Below are 13,888 nucleotides of genomic sequence, written 5' to 3' on the forward strand. Positions count from 1 at the left end.
CCTTGCATTCGCTTTACCAAATTACTGAAATTTCATTCAGCTTGCGGACGCTGAGCGGGGGATGTGTGGGGAAACTTAATGGGTTTTTTGGAGGTGGCATCGTGTTTTACTTAAGCGTCAGAACGGCCGATCACATAAGAAGTCGTTGACCTCACAACCTACACGAAACAAAAATCCGGCTAAGTAGGTTTCCGGCAAGAAGCGAATACAATAAAACCCGTCAAAAAAGAAAGAGAAGAATGTAGAGGACGTCAGAATGGCTGGTCACTCGACGTATTTCAAGCTGAAATGAAGCTCAATCATTGCTTCAGATCACCTTCAACCTCGTAAGGACGGCTTTAATGGGATTTGAATTTTAAAAGGAAAATGGGCCTTCTCTCTTTTCTCTCTTTTTTTCTCTTTCTTTCTCCTTTCTGTCTTATTTCTTTTCTCTTTTTTTTTCTTTTTTTCATTAGGCCTAACGAGTACTTATAAATATCATTTAAATTCCAAAAAAAACGTTGGAAACACACATTTGTTGATGAGCACTAATATAGAAGCAAATACATTATTGAAGAACAAAGACGCTCAATACATTAATCTTCTTTCGTGTGGATTGTAAGGTCAATAACCGACCATATCAACCCTGGTGTCAGGGTTACTATTATAAAAATAATAAAAAAAATAAAAATAGTTTTATTTCTCATAATTGTAACGAAGTTTGTTGTCGAGACTTCCCAGTAAGTAACTAGAGTACTTGTGTTGGGAATGACTCGCAACTCCCCTTTGGTGTACATAAGATTTTAAAAATCGCCAAAGGCTCACGTAACGATAACATACTTAAGTAAATAGTAGCCGAGACGGCCGTTTAACGTTCCATTCCATCCGAAGCACGGAGCATCATACTTTCGACCAATCGGGTGATCAGCCTGCAATGTCCTAACCGAACTAGGGATGATAAAGTGATTCATGTCAGGTCATGCCAGTCGGGAGCCTTTGGCAGCTCAATAGTAACCCTAACACCAGGGTTGATGAAGTTGGAAATCCACTTCACAACCCGCACGATAGAAGAAGAAGATAAAGCGATTTTTGTGATATGTCCCCACCGGGATTCCAATCCGGGATCTCCGGTCCATGTCCAAGGCTAAACCGCTGGTCATTTCTTCTGACCTCTTTCGGATGGCTGTAACTACTTTTCAGTCTGTTTCCACATCTTCTTATCAGTGTATAGTAAGTATATGTCTGTTTTGGAACTATAATGAAAAACGCATAGTTTTAGAATAGAAAGAATAGAATAGAAATGGTTTATTATGATAGGACGCCACACACAAAAAAAAGACAACATCATATCAAATTTCCACTAAAACAATTACAAAAAAGCTAGATAGATGTTAGTCGATCATCATCGGATGTGTTGTGTTGTGTGTTTATATTACTTATCAACTACCCCACTACGTGATAACGTTTGTTTTTTTTTTAAATAATTATTTTGCCATATCCAATCTTCGTACCTCTTAGCTGTGGAGGAATTTCCCCAGTTTTATAAAACCAAAGCGGGCAGAATGAGCTTAGCGCGGAGTGGCGCTACTTAGCGGCGGCGACCCTGATGTGAGCGCAGGACCGCTTGCGCGTTTCTATTCGTTGTTTGCCTTAGTATATATATACCCTTATATTATTAACACTGTACAGATAAAGGTCGACGAAGAACGTCATAAACAAAGGACATAAGGAACTTATAGCAAAGTAATATAGAAATTGGTCCAAATGTCCACCACTAACGCGACCTGTTTAGTAAAATAGACCACTAAATTCTGACTAATAAATACCAAACCGCAGTCAAAAATATACTGTCATTAAAAAGTTATGGCTAAATGAAAATACAAGCTTTTTTACCTTTTTATGGGAAAATATTTTGTACATCTTCTTCTTCTTATCGTGTGGGTCGTGAGGTGGAATACTAACCTCATCAACCCTGGTGTCATTCCTGTCAAAGTCATTGCGGTGAAAAGTCACTATTCGTAAAAAAATATCTAAATATTAGTAAATATTGCTTTTTCTGTGTATTGTGCTAATATTTGCTCGCAGGAAAATAGGAATATTATGTCATGAGTGACGAGGAGGACGTTTTCTCGCCTAGAGCTAGATACGGATCACCGTCCCAACGTTCCTTCTATGAATCGCTTGGGTCAGGCTCCCTAGTGTCCATTAATGATGATTTTAATCAACCCTCAACTAGTAACGAGGATGGGAGACGAGCTGGGAAACGACTATTCAATGGAAGTGACTTTGAGGATGATGGTGAGTGGACTGAAGTCAGTAGGAAAGGAGGAAAGAAGCTGCGGCGGGGAAACACGAAAACGGATAACAAACAGGAAAAAGATAATGTGATGTACATTTCAAGCAAAAATAGGCTTCCCAGGCAGTTTGTGCTTGCCCGAACCCTTAAAGAGTATAGTTTGACAGACGTGGTTCAAGTAAAGTACATCAGTCCTTTTAAAATTCGTCTTCATCTTTCAAATGAGATTGCTGCAAATAAATTTCTGGACAGCAAAATTGCTTCAGACAAAGACTGGATAATATACAAAGCGACCGAGGTGTCATTCTGCTACGGTGTTATTAAGAATGTGGACATACATATTTCGGAGGAGGAAATAAAGCAAGATATTGAGAGCTCTGTGGAACTTTCGTCAGTAAAAAGGCTTAATCGTTGTAATAGAGAGGAGGGAGGATGGTGTCCGAGCGAAGCAGTTCGCCTATGTTTTAAAAGTTCGTCGGTGCCTGAATATGTATTCGTTTGTGGAATGAAGGTCCAGGTGATTCCATTCGTGCACCAAGTGTCGCAATGCTCCATTTGCTGGCGCCTCGGTCACACTCGAGGAATGTGCCCTTCCAAAAAAATAGTATGCCCTAAATGTGGGAATAATCATGAGAATTGTTCCACAAGTACATTTAGATGTGTGAATTGCAAAGGGTGTCATATGGCCTGGTCCAAAGCGTGCCCAGCCTATATTAAGGAAAAGAAGTTAAGGGAAATTATGGCCGAGCAGGGGTGCACATACAAGAAAGCCTTAGATATTCATGTTCCATCTGTTACTCCTTCATCATCCATAAAACCCTCCCAATACACCGTCACACCGATGTCAGAGATTCCTCGACTAGATGCTCCATCTTATGCTGAGGTAGTACGTAGTAAAACGAAGGCGATTGTACATAGACCTGATGAGCCCGAAGTTGTTAATCTGGGTTCTTCTCATCCTAATCGGGCAACTCACTGGGACGAAATTATCTCTATCCCACTCCCTGAAATAAATGAAAAACAGCCGAAAGAGAATGAAGAACAACTTGGAAAAATTGAGAATCATCCGGAGCAAAATAAACATGAGAAGCCATTCAGACGCGATAATGAAGGAGAAAGGCGTAATTTTAAAGATTTTATTCGGAAAGCCAAGGATATTTTTTTTTTTTTTTTTTTGTCTTTATTTTACTTAAGGGCTTTTAACAAAATTTGTTATGCCAGCCCCATCGATCAAGACTGACTAAAACTGATAAAAAATCATATTTAATTCATGCCTCCACCCACAACAGCCTAAGATGTGATGCTGTTGTGAATGAAAGCATAAATCAAATATGATTCTCTGCTCGTAGGTTCTGATAAAAAGGCCTCCAAGACACCTATATCACTATTCTGACTCCTAATTTTAAGATGTTTAAATAAAAACTGCCTTTGTGAGGCATTCCGAGTACATTCATATAAGATATGGTACGTATCTTCTCTCTTCCCACAAACTTCGCAGTTTGGGGAAGAGGTTTTTTTCATTAAGTAAGCAAAGCTCTTTAAAGGAATGTGCCCAGATCTTAACCTAAAAGCAATTTTGAGAAGTTTCCTCCCGAACTTAACATCGACGAACCATGGTATCCGAGGAGGCTGACACGCAATAGTCCTGTACCAGACACCCTTCTCCTTGGATCTTACGTCGAAATACTCTTTCCAGGAGGAGCGCCACGACTTTATATATGAATGTAAAATATCGGAATATTCAGGGATTATAAATACCTCACTGCCATCAGTACAGGCGCACTTTGCCAAATTGTCAGCCTCCTCGTTACCGCTCAAGCCTACATGAGAAGGAACCCATTGCAACCTCAGAGTCACCCCAACAGGCAAACCATACACCATATCTAATATTTTATAAGAAAGCGCTGTACCTCTGTAGCCCATAGCGGAACGAGCCACATGTTGCAAAGCACTTTTACTGTCCGTGAAAATAACAATTCTTTTAGATGATAAGGTATATGAATAGGAGATGGCCTCTGAAATAGCAAATAGCTCCGCAGACATAATACATATATTGCTAGTAATTTTGTAGCGAGTTCTAAAATTTGTATTCTGATCAAAAAAGGCAGCTCCCATACCATCCTTTGATTTAGAAGCATCTGTAAAAATCCTATGAAATCCTCTATATTTAAAATTAACTTCTTGAATTATATTGAATTTAAGGGAATTCAGTTCATACAAATTTTTAGAACGCTGTACACTGTCTAAATTAGTAAAAATAACATCAATAACATCAAAAATCGGCAATTGAGAAAATTATTTTGGGATTTAGTTTGGTGTTCGATATTGCAAAATGCATGTGTGAAGGAGGTTTCTTCAAGGAGATTTTTAACAGTTTTATATCCAATTTATAATGGCTAGTCCATCCAAAAACTTTACAGTAAGCTTTTTACAATGGAACTGCCAGAGCTTATGGCCTAAAAGAGGCGAATTTGAAGCTATTTTGCAACAGGAAAAAGTTCACATAGCAGTTTTGAGCGAGACCTGGGTTGAGCCGGAAACAGCCATAAACTTTAGCGGCTATAACGTCTACAGGAAAGACCGCGATGACGGATATGGTGGCGTGGCTATCTTAGTTCATAAGTCGATTAATTCATATGCGTGTCCACTCGATGTTGGAAGAGTAGGAATCGAGGCATTACAGGTTAAGGTTTTAAACTGCAAATTTTTAAAAAATGTTGTTGGCATATATTGCACTTCTCCTGTACATACTACGCAGGCTGACTGGGACAGGCTATTTTCAAAATTTTCTAGATTATCTTTAGTTGCTGGAGATTTTAATGGTCACCACACAAATTGGTCTTCCAAATCAAATTCCAGGGGTAATCAGTTGTTTGATAGCTCATTGGAGAACGGGCTTGTGTCACTAAATGATTGTAACCCTACGAGAATTAGGTTAGTTAACGGGATTCTGCAACAAACATCGCCTGACATTACATTTGTCTCGACCGATATTGTGACATATTTTAAATGGTCTGTGCTAAATGAAAATCTAGGTAGTGATCACAGAATTATTAAATTTTTATTTCAGTATCATGATTACGTGCAATTATCTCCTAAGCGCAACTTCAAAAGAGCTGATTGGGATGCCTATGCTAAATGTATTGATAATGAGTTCTTAAACATAATGGATAACACAAGTGATGTCCAATGTATGTATGACTCTTTTATAGGGATCTTAAATTATTCAGCGGATAAAAACATTCCTAAAATTAAAGTATGTATGAGCCCCTTACAAAACTTTAAACCCAAACAATATTGGAGCCCTGATTTGTCCAAAATTGTTGCGGAAAGGCGACTTGCTCTAAAAGAATTTAGGCGTAACCCTACACCTTTAAATCTGAATAGACTTGAAAATAAAGTTAAGGCAGCTAAAACTGAAATTTGTAAAGCACGATCCAAAAGTTTTCATAAATTCTGTGATGGATTAGATGAAGCGACTTCCAGCTCAGATGTATGGAAACAAATGGCTTGGGTAAAAGGTCGCCATTATAATAGATGTTTTTCCCCAGTCGAAGAAAAAAATAAATTGCTATGTGACTTAGCGCCTGATACTGTGACTCCCCCACAACCACTTTTTAAATCATCTAACCCGTTATTGGAGGGTGATTTTTCTATTCAGGAGTTGCTTTGTTGCCTTAAAAAGAAGGACACTGCTCCCGGTGACGATGGCGTTACATATACTATGATTTATTATCTCCCTTTATCGGCCAAAATACATCTTCTGAAATTATATAATCTTATATTTAAGCATTCTATTATACCGGAGCAATGGCGGAGTATACAAGTAGTTCCTATACCTAAGCCTGGAACCTCAGCTGTCTGCAAATTAAGACCTATATCTTTAATCTCATGCCTATGCAAACTCTTTCACTCAATGATAACTAAACGCTTAGAATGGTTTGTGGAAACCAATAAAATTCTAGCTCCGGTTACAGTAGGTTTTAGGAGGTGTCACTCTAGTTTGGATGCACTTTCGCGGTTAGTTTCTTATGTACAAGTCGGTTTCTCTGAGAATATCCCCACCCTAGCCTGTTTTGTAGACATTGAGGGTGCCTATAATAATGTGTTAATTGAAAAAGCTGTTGCTATACTTGATAGTTTATCTGTTGGTTCCACTATTTGTAAATACTTATGGTCTTTTTTAATTGAGCGGAAACTCAAAATTAAGTGTGAAAATGGTATTCAGGATCTTGTAAGATATACTAATAGGGGCTTAGCTCAAGGTGACCCCATGTCTCCCCTTATTTTTAATATAGTCACCCATGAAATCTGCAAAACTCTAAATGAGGTTATAGTAGCACAATATGCCGATGATTTTGTCCTGTATATTAAGAATAAATCTATTGATTACAGTGTGGTGAAAATTCAAAATTCGCTCAATGTGATGATTCAATTATTAGAAAAAGTTGGTTTGGATATTTCAGCACAAAAATCTAAAGTTTGTTTATTTTCTAGAGGCAGGAGACATTTTAATGTTACTATAAATGCTAAAAATATTCCGCTGCAGTTGGTAGATAACTTCAAATACTTAGGTTTATGGTTGGATAAAAGTCTGCGTTTCGGTAAGCACATTAATGAAATATGTGAAAAGACATCCAAATTCCTAAACATTCTTAAAATTTTAGTAGGCCCTTCATGGGGGGTACACCCAAAGCACCTGCGAAGGTTGTACATTGCTTTGGTAAGGAGTCGTATGGATTATGGTTGTTTCCTATATCACCACAGTGCACAAAACCATGTCTCGAAATTAGATAGGATACAGAATCAGGCTCTGAGGGTCATTGGAGGGTTTATAAAAACAACCCCTATACACGTAATGGAAGCTGAACTTTGTATCCCGCCGTTATCTTTGAGAAGGCAGTATCTAGCATTAAAATATGGTCTAAAATGTCGTTCGTGGTCATATAACCCTACGGTCAAATTACTATGTGAACTTGGAACTGCTTCTGAGAATAGGTATTGGCACAATAAAAAGAAGCCGCTGCTGCCATTTGTTTATAATCAAGTTAAGCATGAAAGGATATTTTCCTCTAATCCGTTGTTAATGTTTACTCTAAGTTTTTGGATGTCGAAGGCAAATATTATTGATGTTATTTTTACTAATTTAGACAGTGTACAGCGTTCTAAAAATTTGTATGAACTGAATTCCCTTAAATTCAATATAATTCAAGAAGTTAATTTTAAATATAGAGGATTTCATAGGATTTTTACAGATGCTTCTAAATCAAAGGATGGTATGGGAGCTGCCTTTTTTGATCAGAATACAAATTTTAGAACTCGCTACAAAATTACTAGCAATATATGTATTATGTCTGCGGAGCTATTTGCTATTTCAGAGGCCATCTCCTATTCATATACCTTATCATCTAAAAGAATTGTTATTTTCACGGACAGTAAAAGTGCTTTGCAACATGTGGCTCGTTCCGCTATGGGCTACAGAGGTACAGCGCTTTCTTATAAAATATTAGATATGGTGTATGGTTTGCCTGTTGGGGTGACTCTGAGGTTGCAATGGGTTCCTTCTCATGTAGGCTTGAGCGGTAACGAGGAGGCTGACAATTTGGCAAAGTGCGCCTGTACTGATGGCAGTGAGGTATTTATAATCCCTGAATATTCCGATATTTTACATTCATATATAAAGTCGTGGCGCTCCTCCTGGAAAGAGTATTTCGACGTAAGATCCAAGGAGAAGGGTGTCTGGTACAGGACTATTGCGTGTCAGCCTCCTCGAATACCATGGTTCGTCGATGTTAAGTTCGGGAGGAAACTTCTCAAAATTGCTTTTAGGTTAAGATCTGGGCATATTCCTTTAAAGAGCTTTGCTTACTTAATGAAAAAAACCTCTTCCCCAAACTGCGAAGTTTGTGGGAAGAGAGAAGATACGTACCATATCTTATATGAATGTACTCGGAATGCCTCACAAAGGCTTTTTTTATTTAAACATCTTAAAATTAGGAGTCAGAATAGTGATATAGGTGTCTTGGAGGCCTTTTTATCAGAACCTACGAGCAGAGAATCATATTTGATTTATGCTTTCATTCACAACAGCATCACATCTTAGGCTGTTGTGGGTGGAGGCATGAATTAAATATGATTTTTTATCAGTTTTAGTCAGTCTTGATCGATGGGGCTGGCATAACAAATTTTGTTAAAAGCCCTTAAGTAAATTAAAGACAAAAAAAAAAAAAAAAAAACCCTGGTGTCAGGGATATGATTGAGTTGCCAAAGGCCCCTGACATGGCTCATATAACGATTACTCACTTAGATCAGTAAATAGCCCGGTTACTATTTACTGATGTCCGCCTACCTAACCTGAAGATTTTTTATTTTACATTATAACAGGTCCAGTTTTTTACAGAAGCGACTGCCTGTCTGACCTTCCAAACCGCGAAGGGAAAACCAGCCCAATACAGATTGGGTCACATACCTCCGAAAATGCATTTCTCGGGAATGTGGTTTTCCTCACGTGATAATCATTTATGATTGCATGGGATTAACTGTCTGAGAACTGATATTAGGCAGCTAAATTACTCAATAAATTGTATATCAATATTTTATGTTTATTTTTATTTTTTTTAAAGAACGTCTAGGGCCCTGTGCCGAGGTTTTTCTTGCAGCTTCTTTTCCCCGGCTATACAGGTTGTGAGAAGCTGCAGTAGTTTTAGGCGGATGAGACGTTCGTTATGTAAAAATTGACGATTCAAAGTGTAACTATGTTACCTACTGAATAAAGATATTTTTGAATTTGAATTTGAATTTGATTCAAATATGCATTTGAAAACAAATTCGACAATCACTGGTTTAGGGCCCGTATTTATAAACCGATCTCAATACCGCTCTCAAGAGCGATATCAACTGAGTCACTCTCAAGATGTAAACAGCGTCTTAAGTGCGACGTTAATTAATAGACGAATATTGAGCGCGTATCACATGATATCGATCTCAAGTTCAGGATCTCAAGTAAACGTCCTAATTGAGTGAACTATAGACCGAACGAATCAACGTTTCGTTCCTGCTTTAAAAAAATATTTCGGTTTAGGGCTTCAAACATATTAAAAATTGTTCAATTCTTTACTAAAATGTTAAAATTATTATAATTCAAACGTAGGTTATTTAAATTTATTATAAAAACGGTCATTTAACGTTTTAAAAATAATTTGTTATGATTTCAAAACGCAATGTGTAGTGAAAACAAAACGCAACAAACATCATTCTCAAAAAAAAAGACGCGTCCTTCGCAACCACTTGTTTTGTTTTTGTATAGTTTAGACTTTAGTTATCAATAATAAACGTAAAGTAATTACTGTCCATAACGATGTCAACAATTAAGAAGCATATTTTTACTCCCCTCGAGAAAAAAACTTTTTTGGATATATTGAAAAGATACTCCTCGGTGATAGAGAATAAGGATACCGATGGCGCTTCATTACGCGCAAAAAATGAAGCTTGGGATATTGTAACCAGAGAATACAACGCAAGCCCTCATGCTACCAATCAGGTAAACAAAGTTATTTAACCTTTGGTGCGCGATTTCCTCTCGCTTTTTGCTAGTTTTTTATAATTGCATCCTTGATTTTAGGTTACAAATAAACAACTTAGGAGATTGTGGATGAACCTCAAGCAGCGGCAAAGGGAAGCACTGACAAAAGAACGTCAACATCGGCTAGCTACTGGAGGAGGGCCTGCAACCAGTGATGCAGTTGTAGACCCAGATGTGTCTGAGGTGGCCCCTGCTCTAATAGTTGGTATCGATGATGCTGTTGACTCTGATACAATTCCAGGTAAGTAATTTTCTTCTAATATAGCATCACGCCTATATCGCCGAAGGGGTAGGCAGAAGTATATAGTAAATACAAAATCACTACTTGCCAGCTATGTTTAAGTCTGAGGGGTGAGCCTATGGCCAATGGTCTAGAGCCAGAGCTGGGATTCAAACCTGGCAGTATGTTGTAAGCCACACATTCTCCAAAAACAGCTATCATCAATTCTATCATTTTTAAATATGTAAATTAGATCTTTTTTATATTTCTCTGTTTAAATTACTTTGTTCCAGTAACCGCTGACCTTGCCGTCCAAGAAGTAAATATGGACTTGCAGCCCGTCTCTTGTCTTCCCTCAACTTCTTCCCAAATACCATCCACCAGTGCATTTTCTTCATCACCATTCCCATGCGCTGTTGTTACACAAGCACCACTTGCCCTTGCCCCAACCCGGACAACATTGACACCACCTCCACCTGGAGTAGGTCCACTACTGTCTCTCACTACAACCACTCCACCACCAGCTCTCCCTACAACCACTCCACCACCACCTCTCCCTACATCCACTCCACCACCACCACCTCTTACTGCTTCCACTCCACCACCACCTCTTCCTACATCCACTCCACCACCACGTCTTCCTACCCCACCTCCACGTTTTCCTACTCCACCTCTTATTAACCCATCAAATACAGCTACCCAAACTTTTCAAAGGCATAAAAGTTCTATTCTGGATAAGGAATATAAAGACAGACAGAGACGGGCTAATGAGATTCATGAGTTGGAGGTTTTATTGTTAAGAGAAAGAATAAGAGAAGCAAAGGCGAGAGCAGACCTCGCAGAACTTCAACTGCAGCAGCAGTGTTCGTCAGGTACATCAGTATTATCTACTTGCTCATCATACTATTTTAAAAACTAGTATAGCTTTGTTAAGTCCTGGGATAATAACACTTTTCATCTAATTTGTTTCAGATACTGCAACTGATGCCTGAAGAGGGGATGTGGCATAATATAATAAATGGAATATTGTTAATTTATTAAATAAAAGCATATAAGTCAATATATAAAATATGTTTTATTAAATAATTTCAAATACTATTCAATCACAAAGCACTGCTCATAAAGATTATTGGTAATAATTTTCAACAATTGAATTTCTAATTAAAAATCCAGTGCTAGTGCTTGGTATTAAACTATCTGTTTCTTCTTGTTCATCATTCTGATTCTCATCAAAAACCATGACATCATTTAAAATTAATGACAAGTTGTGTAATACCGCACATGATACAATTATATGAGAAACAGTTGACAGTTTGTTACCTAGGCCTCTAGATAAACAGGGAAACCTCCGCTTCCAAATGCCGAATCTTTCCACAACATTTCTGGTTTTTATTTGAGCTCTATTGTACCGTACTGAGGGAGCATCTTCGGGGGCAGGTCTTATAGGTGTGAGAACAAAAGGTAGTGTAGGATACCCATTGTCTCCGACAAGTCTTCCATTTAAAATACCCTGCGTGTATTTTATGTAAACTGATGACATTTGAAATATCCTAGAATCGTGCATGCTGCCTGCCCATCTGGCTACTATGTCTAATATTTCCCTGCGGGGCCCTGCAACAACCTGGACATTAATAGAAAAATCTGATTTCCTATTTCTAAAGACTTCATGGTGCTGGCACCCTGGTGTTGATACAATTTTAACATGGGTACAGTCAATAGCTCCATCGATCCCGGGAAGTCCAGGCCACTGTCCATGTCTACCCATCTCTTTAAACAATTCTCTGTTTCTGTTAGCCTCTGCTCCTCGGGGAAACTTTATGTAGTGTGTATGCAATTGAGCTAGCAACTTTGAAACCTTCGTAATAATATTTGAGGCGGTAGGCTGTGATATGTGCAGTAAGTCTCCACAGACTATCTGAAAAGGCAAGGTTTGTGTAAGTCATTTATGTAAAATTAAATTACTTCCTATTACTAACTTATTCCTGTCCTGGACACAGGCTTTCTTTCATTTACTCGTTCAGAAGGATATGGTGCATTGCTCTACTGTATCCAGACCTCAAGATGTTCAGATACATAGTAATTTCGGTGTTCATTGTGCTGTCACTTACACTTTTTAAAGACAAAAGTAGAATAATTAGTATTGAATAAATTCTAGCTTACCTGAAATGACGCTGTAGCATAAAATCTCAGAGTTAATAAAACTGCTATTTCCGGAGCAATCGGTAGACCTCTGTTGTCCTGTTTTTCTAAGTCACTTCTCAGTAACGATGTTATAAACAATACAGATTCTTGGCAGAATCTGTATCTTTTCTGGAACCGATCCGCTCGCATTTCAAAGGGATTTTCGGCGTCCCTGATATAAACTTTTGGCAAACGATACGCATCTTGCCATAACAAATCGTCGTAATGATCTAAATCGTCGTAATAATTGATTTCTTGTAAAATATTTTCTAATTCCATTATCGCGAGATCACAAAACCCGCACTCAAGTCACGGTTTGACGGCACTCAGCAAACACGATCTCAAGTAACATCTTGAGAGCACTCTTGAGAGCCGAGTTTCGTTTATTAATACGGCGTCACTCAGTTGATATCGTAACCCTAAACGCGCACTTAAGTTCCGTTTATTAATAAGGACGTCATCTTAAGAGCTCACTCAAGATAGATCTCAGAGATAAGAGCGGTTTATAAATACGGGCCTAGGTTCGTGAGTTTGGAACTATGATGTACAACGGCCTCTGTGGTCCAGTGTTTGAGCGTTGGACTCACGATCCGGAGGTCCTGGGTTCAAATCCCGGTGGAGACATGTCTAGTTTTGTTAGGACATTACAGGCTGATCACCTGATTGTCCGAAAGTAAAATGATCCGTGCTTTGGAAGGCACGTTAAACCGTTGGTCTCGGTTACTACTTACTGATGTAAGTATGTAGTCGTTACATGAGCCATGTCAGGGGCCTTTGGCGGATCAATGATAACGCTGACACAAGGGCTGATGAGGTTGGTATTCCACCTTACAACCCGAACGATAAGAAGAAGATGTATTTTTAATTATTCCTACCAGCAATTACATTAACGGTGCTGCCAAAGCTAATAGGGATTCAAAGCATGACCTTATAACGTCAGACAAACATCAATTCGGCGTAGTGCTACGGCGTAGCAACATCGTAGCAGCTATGTTAACTGTAGGATTGTATTACCCAAGGTGTAAGAAGACCAGGGGGTTAAAAAGGCCACATAGAAGCAATTCATCTAACAATGCAATATTGCAATTTGGCATTTGCGCATATAAAAAAAAATAAGTTCGCAATGTAAACAAATGTCAAATAGCAATATTGCTTTTCTTCTTCTTCTTGTCGTTTCGCTGGCATTCAGATTTTTTCAGCCCAGTATTTCGCCACTCGGACAGCATTTTCGGTGGCATTTATCAGGTCCTCTCGCGTACAATATTGCTTTTTAGATGAATTGCTTCGATGTGGCCATTTTCACCCCCCAGGTATGCTCAAAAGTGACAGCTAACATTTCAAGGTTAGCCCAGCTGACGTCATCCCACCCTACATTGCCATTTCGTAAAAAATAAATTACCCACGACCATTGTTTTTATATTTACTTTGCAAGAAAATTTTGAACTCAGTGAAAGAGTTACTTACAGTTTTAATGATTTTTTTTTACATATAATGTGACAAGTAATAGTAATTAAATACATTATCAGTAATACACTTCATTTTCTTTAATAAAATTTACGTCCTTGGAATATTGGAGATACCAATTTAATGGTAACACATACGTCATCAATGGGCTAGCAATGGCGGCTTG

At 38.3% G+C, this 13,888-nt stretch overlaps 1 protein-coding gene across 1 annotated transcript; it reads left to right on the top strand.

The window, feature by feature from the left end:
- The first annotated feature begins 9,280 nt into the window (after positions 1 to 9,280).
- LOC126374404 (uncharacterized) lies at positions 9,281 to 11,175 on the top strand. Its single transcript, XM_050021042.1, has 4 exons — positions 9,281 to 9,815; positions 9,897 to 10,098; positions 10,371 to 10,949; positions 11,050 to 11,175. The coding sequence occupies exons 1-4, from the start codon at positions 9,633 to 9,635 to the stop codon at positions 11,067 to 11,069; spliced, it is 984 nt and encodes a 327-aa protein (XP_049876999.1). The 5' UTR covers positions 9,281 to 9,632; the 3' UTR covers positions 11,070 to 11,175.
- Positions 11,176 to 13,888: the final 2,713 nt, after the last annotated feature.

This window comes from Pectinophora gossypiella, chromosome 17, assembly GCF_024362695.1.
Source record: "Pectinophora gossypiella chromosome 17, ilPecGoss1.1, whole genome shotgun sequence".
In the NCBI taxonomy this organism is placed as follows: domain Eukaryota; kingdom Metazoa; phylum Arthropoda; class Insecta; order Lepidoptera; family Gelechiidae; genus Pectinophora; species Pectinophora gossypiella.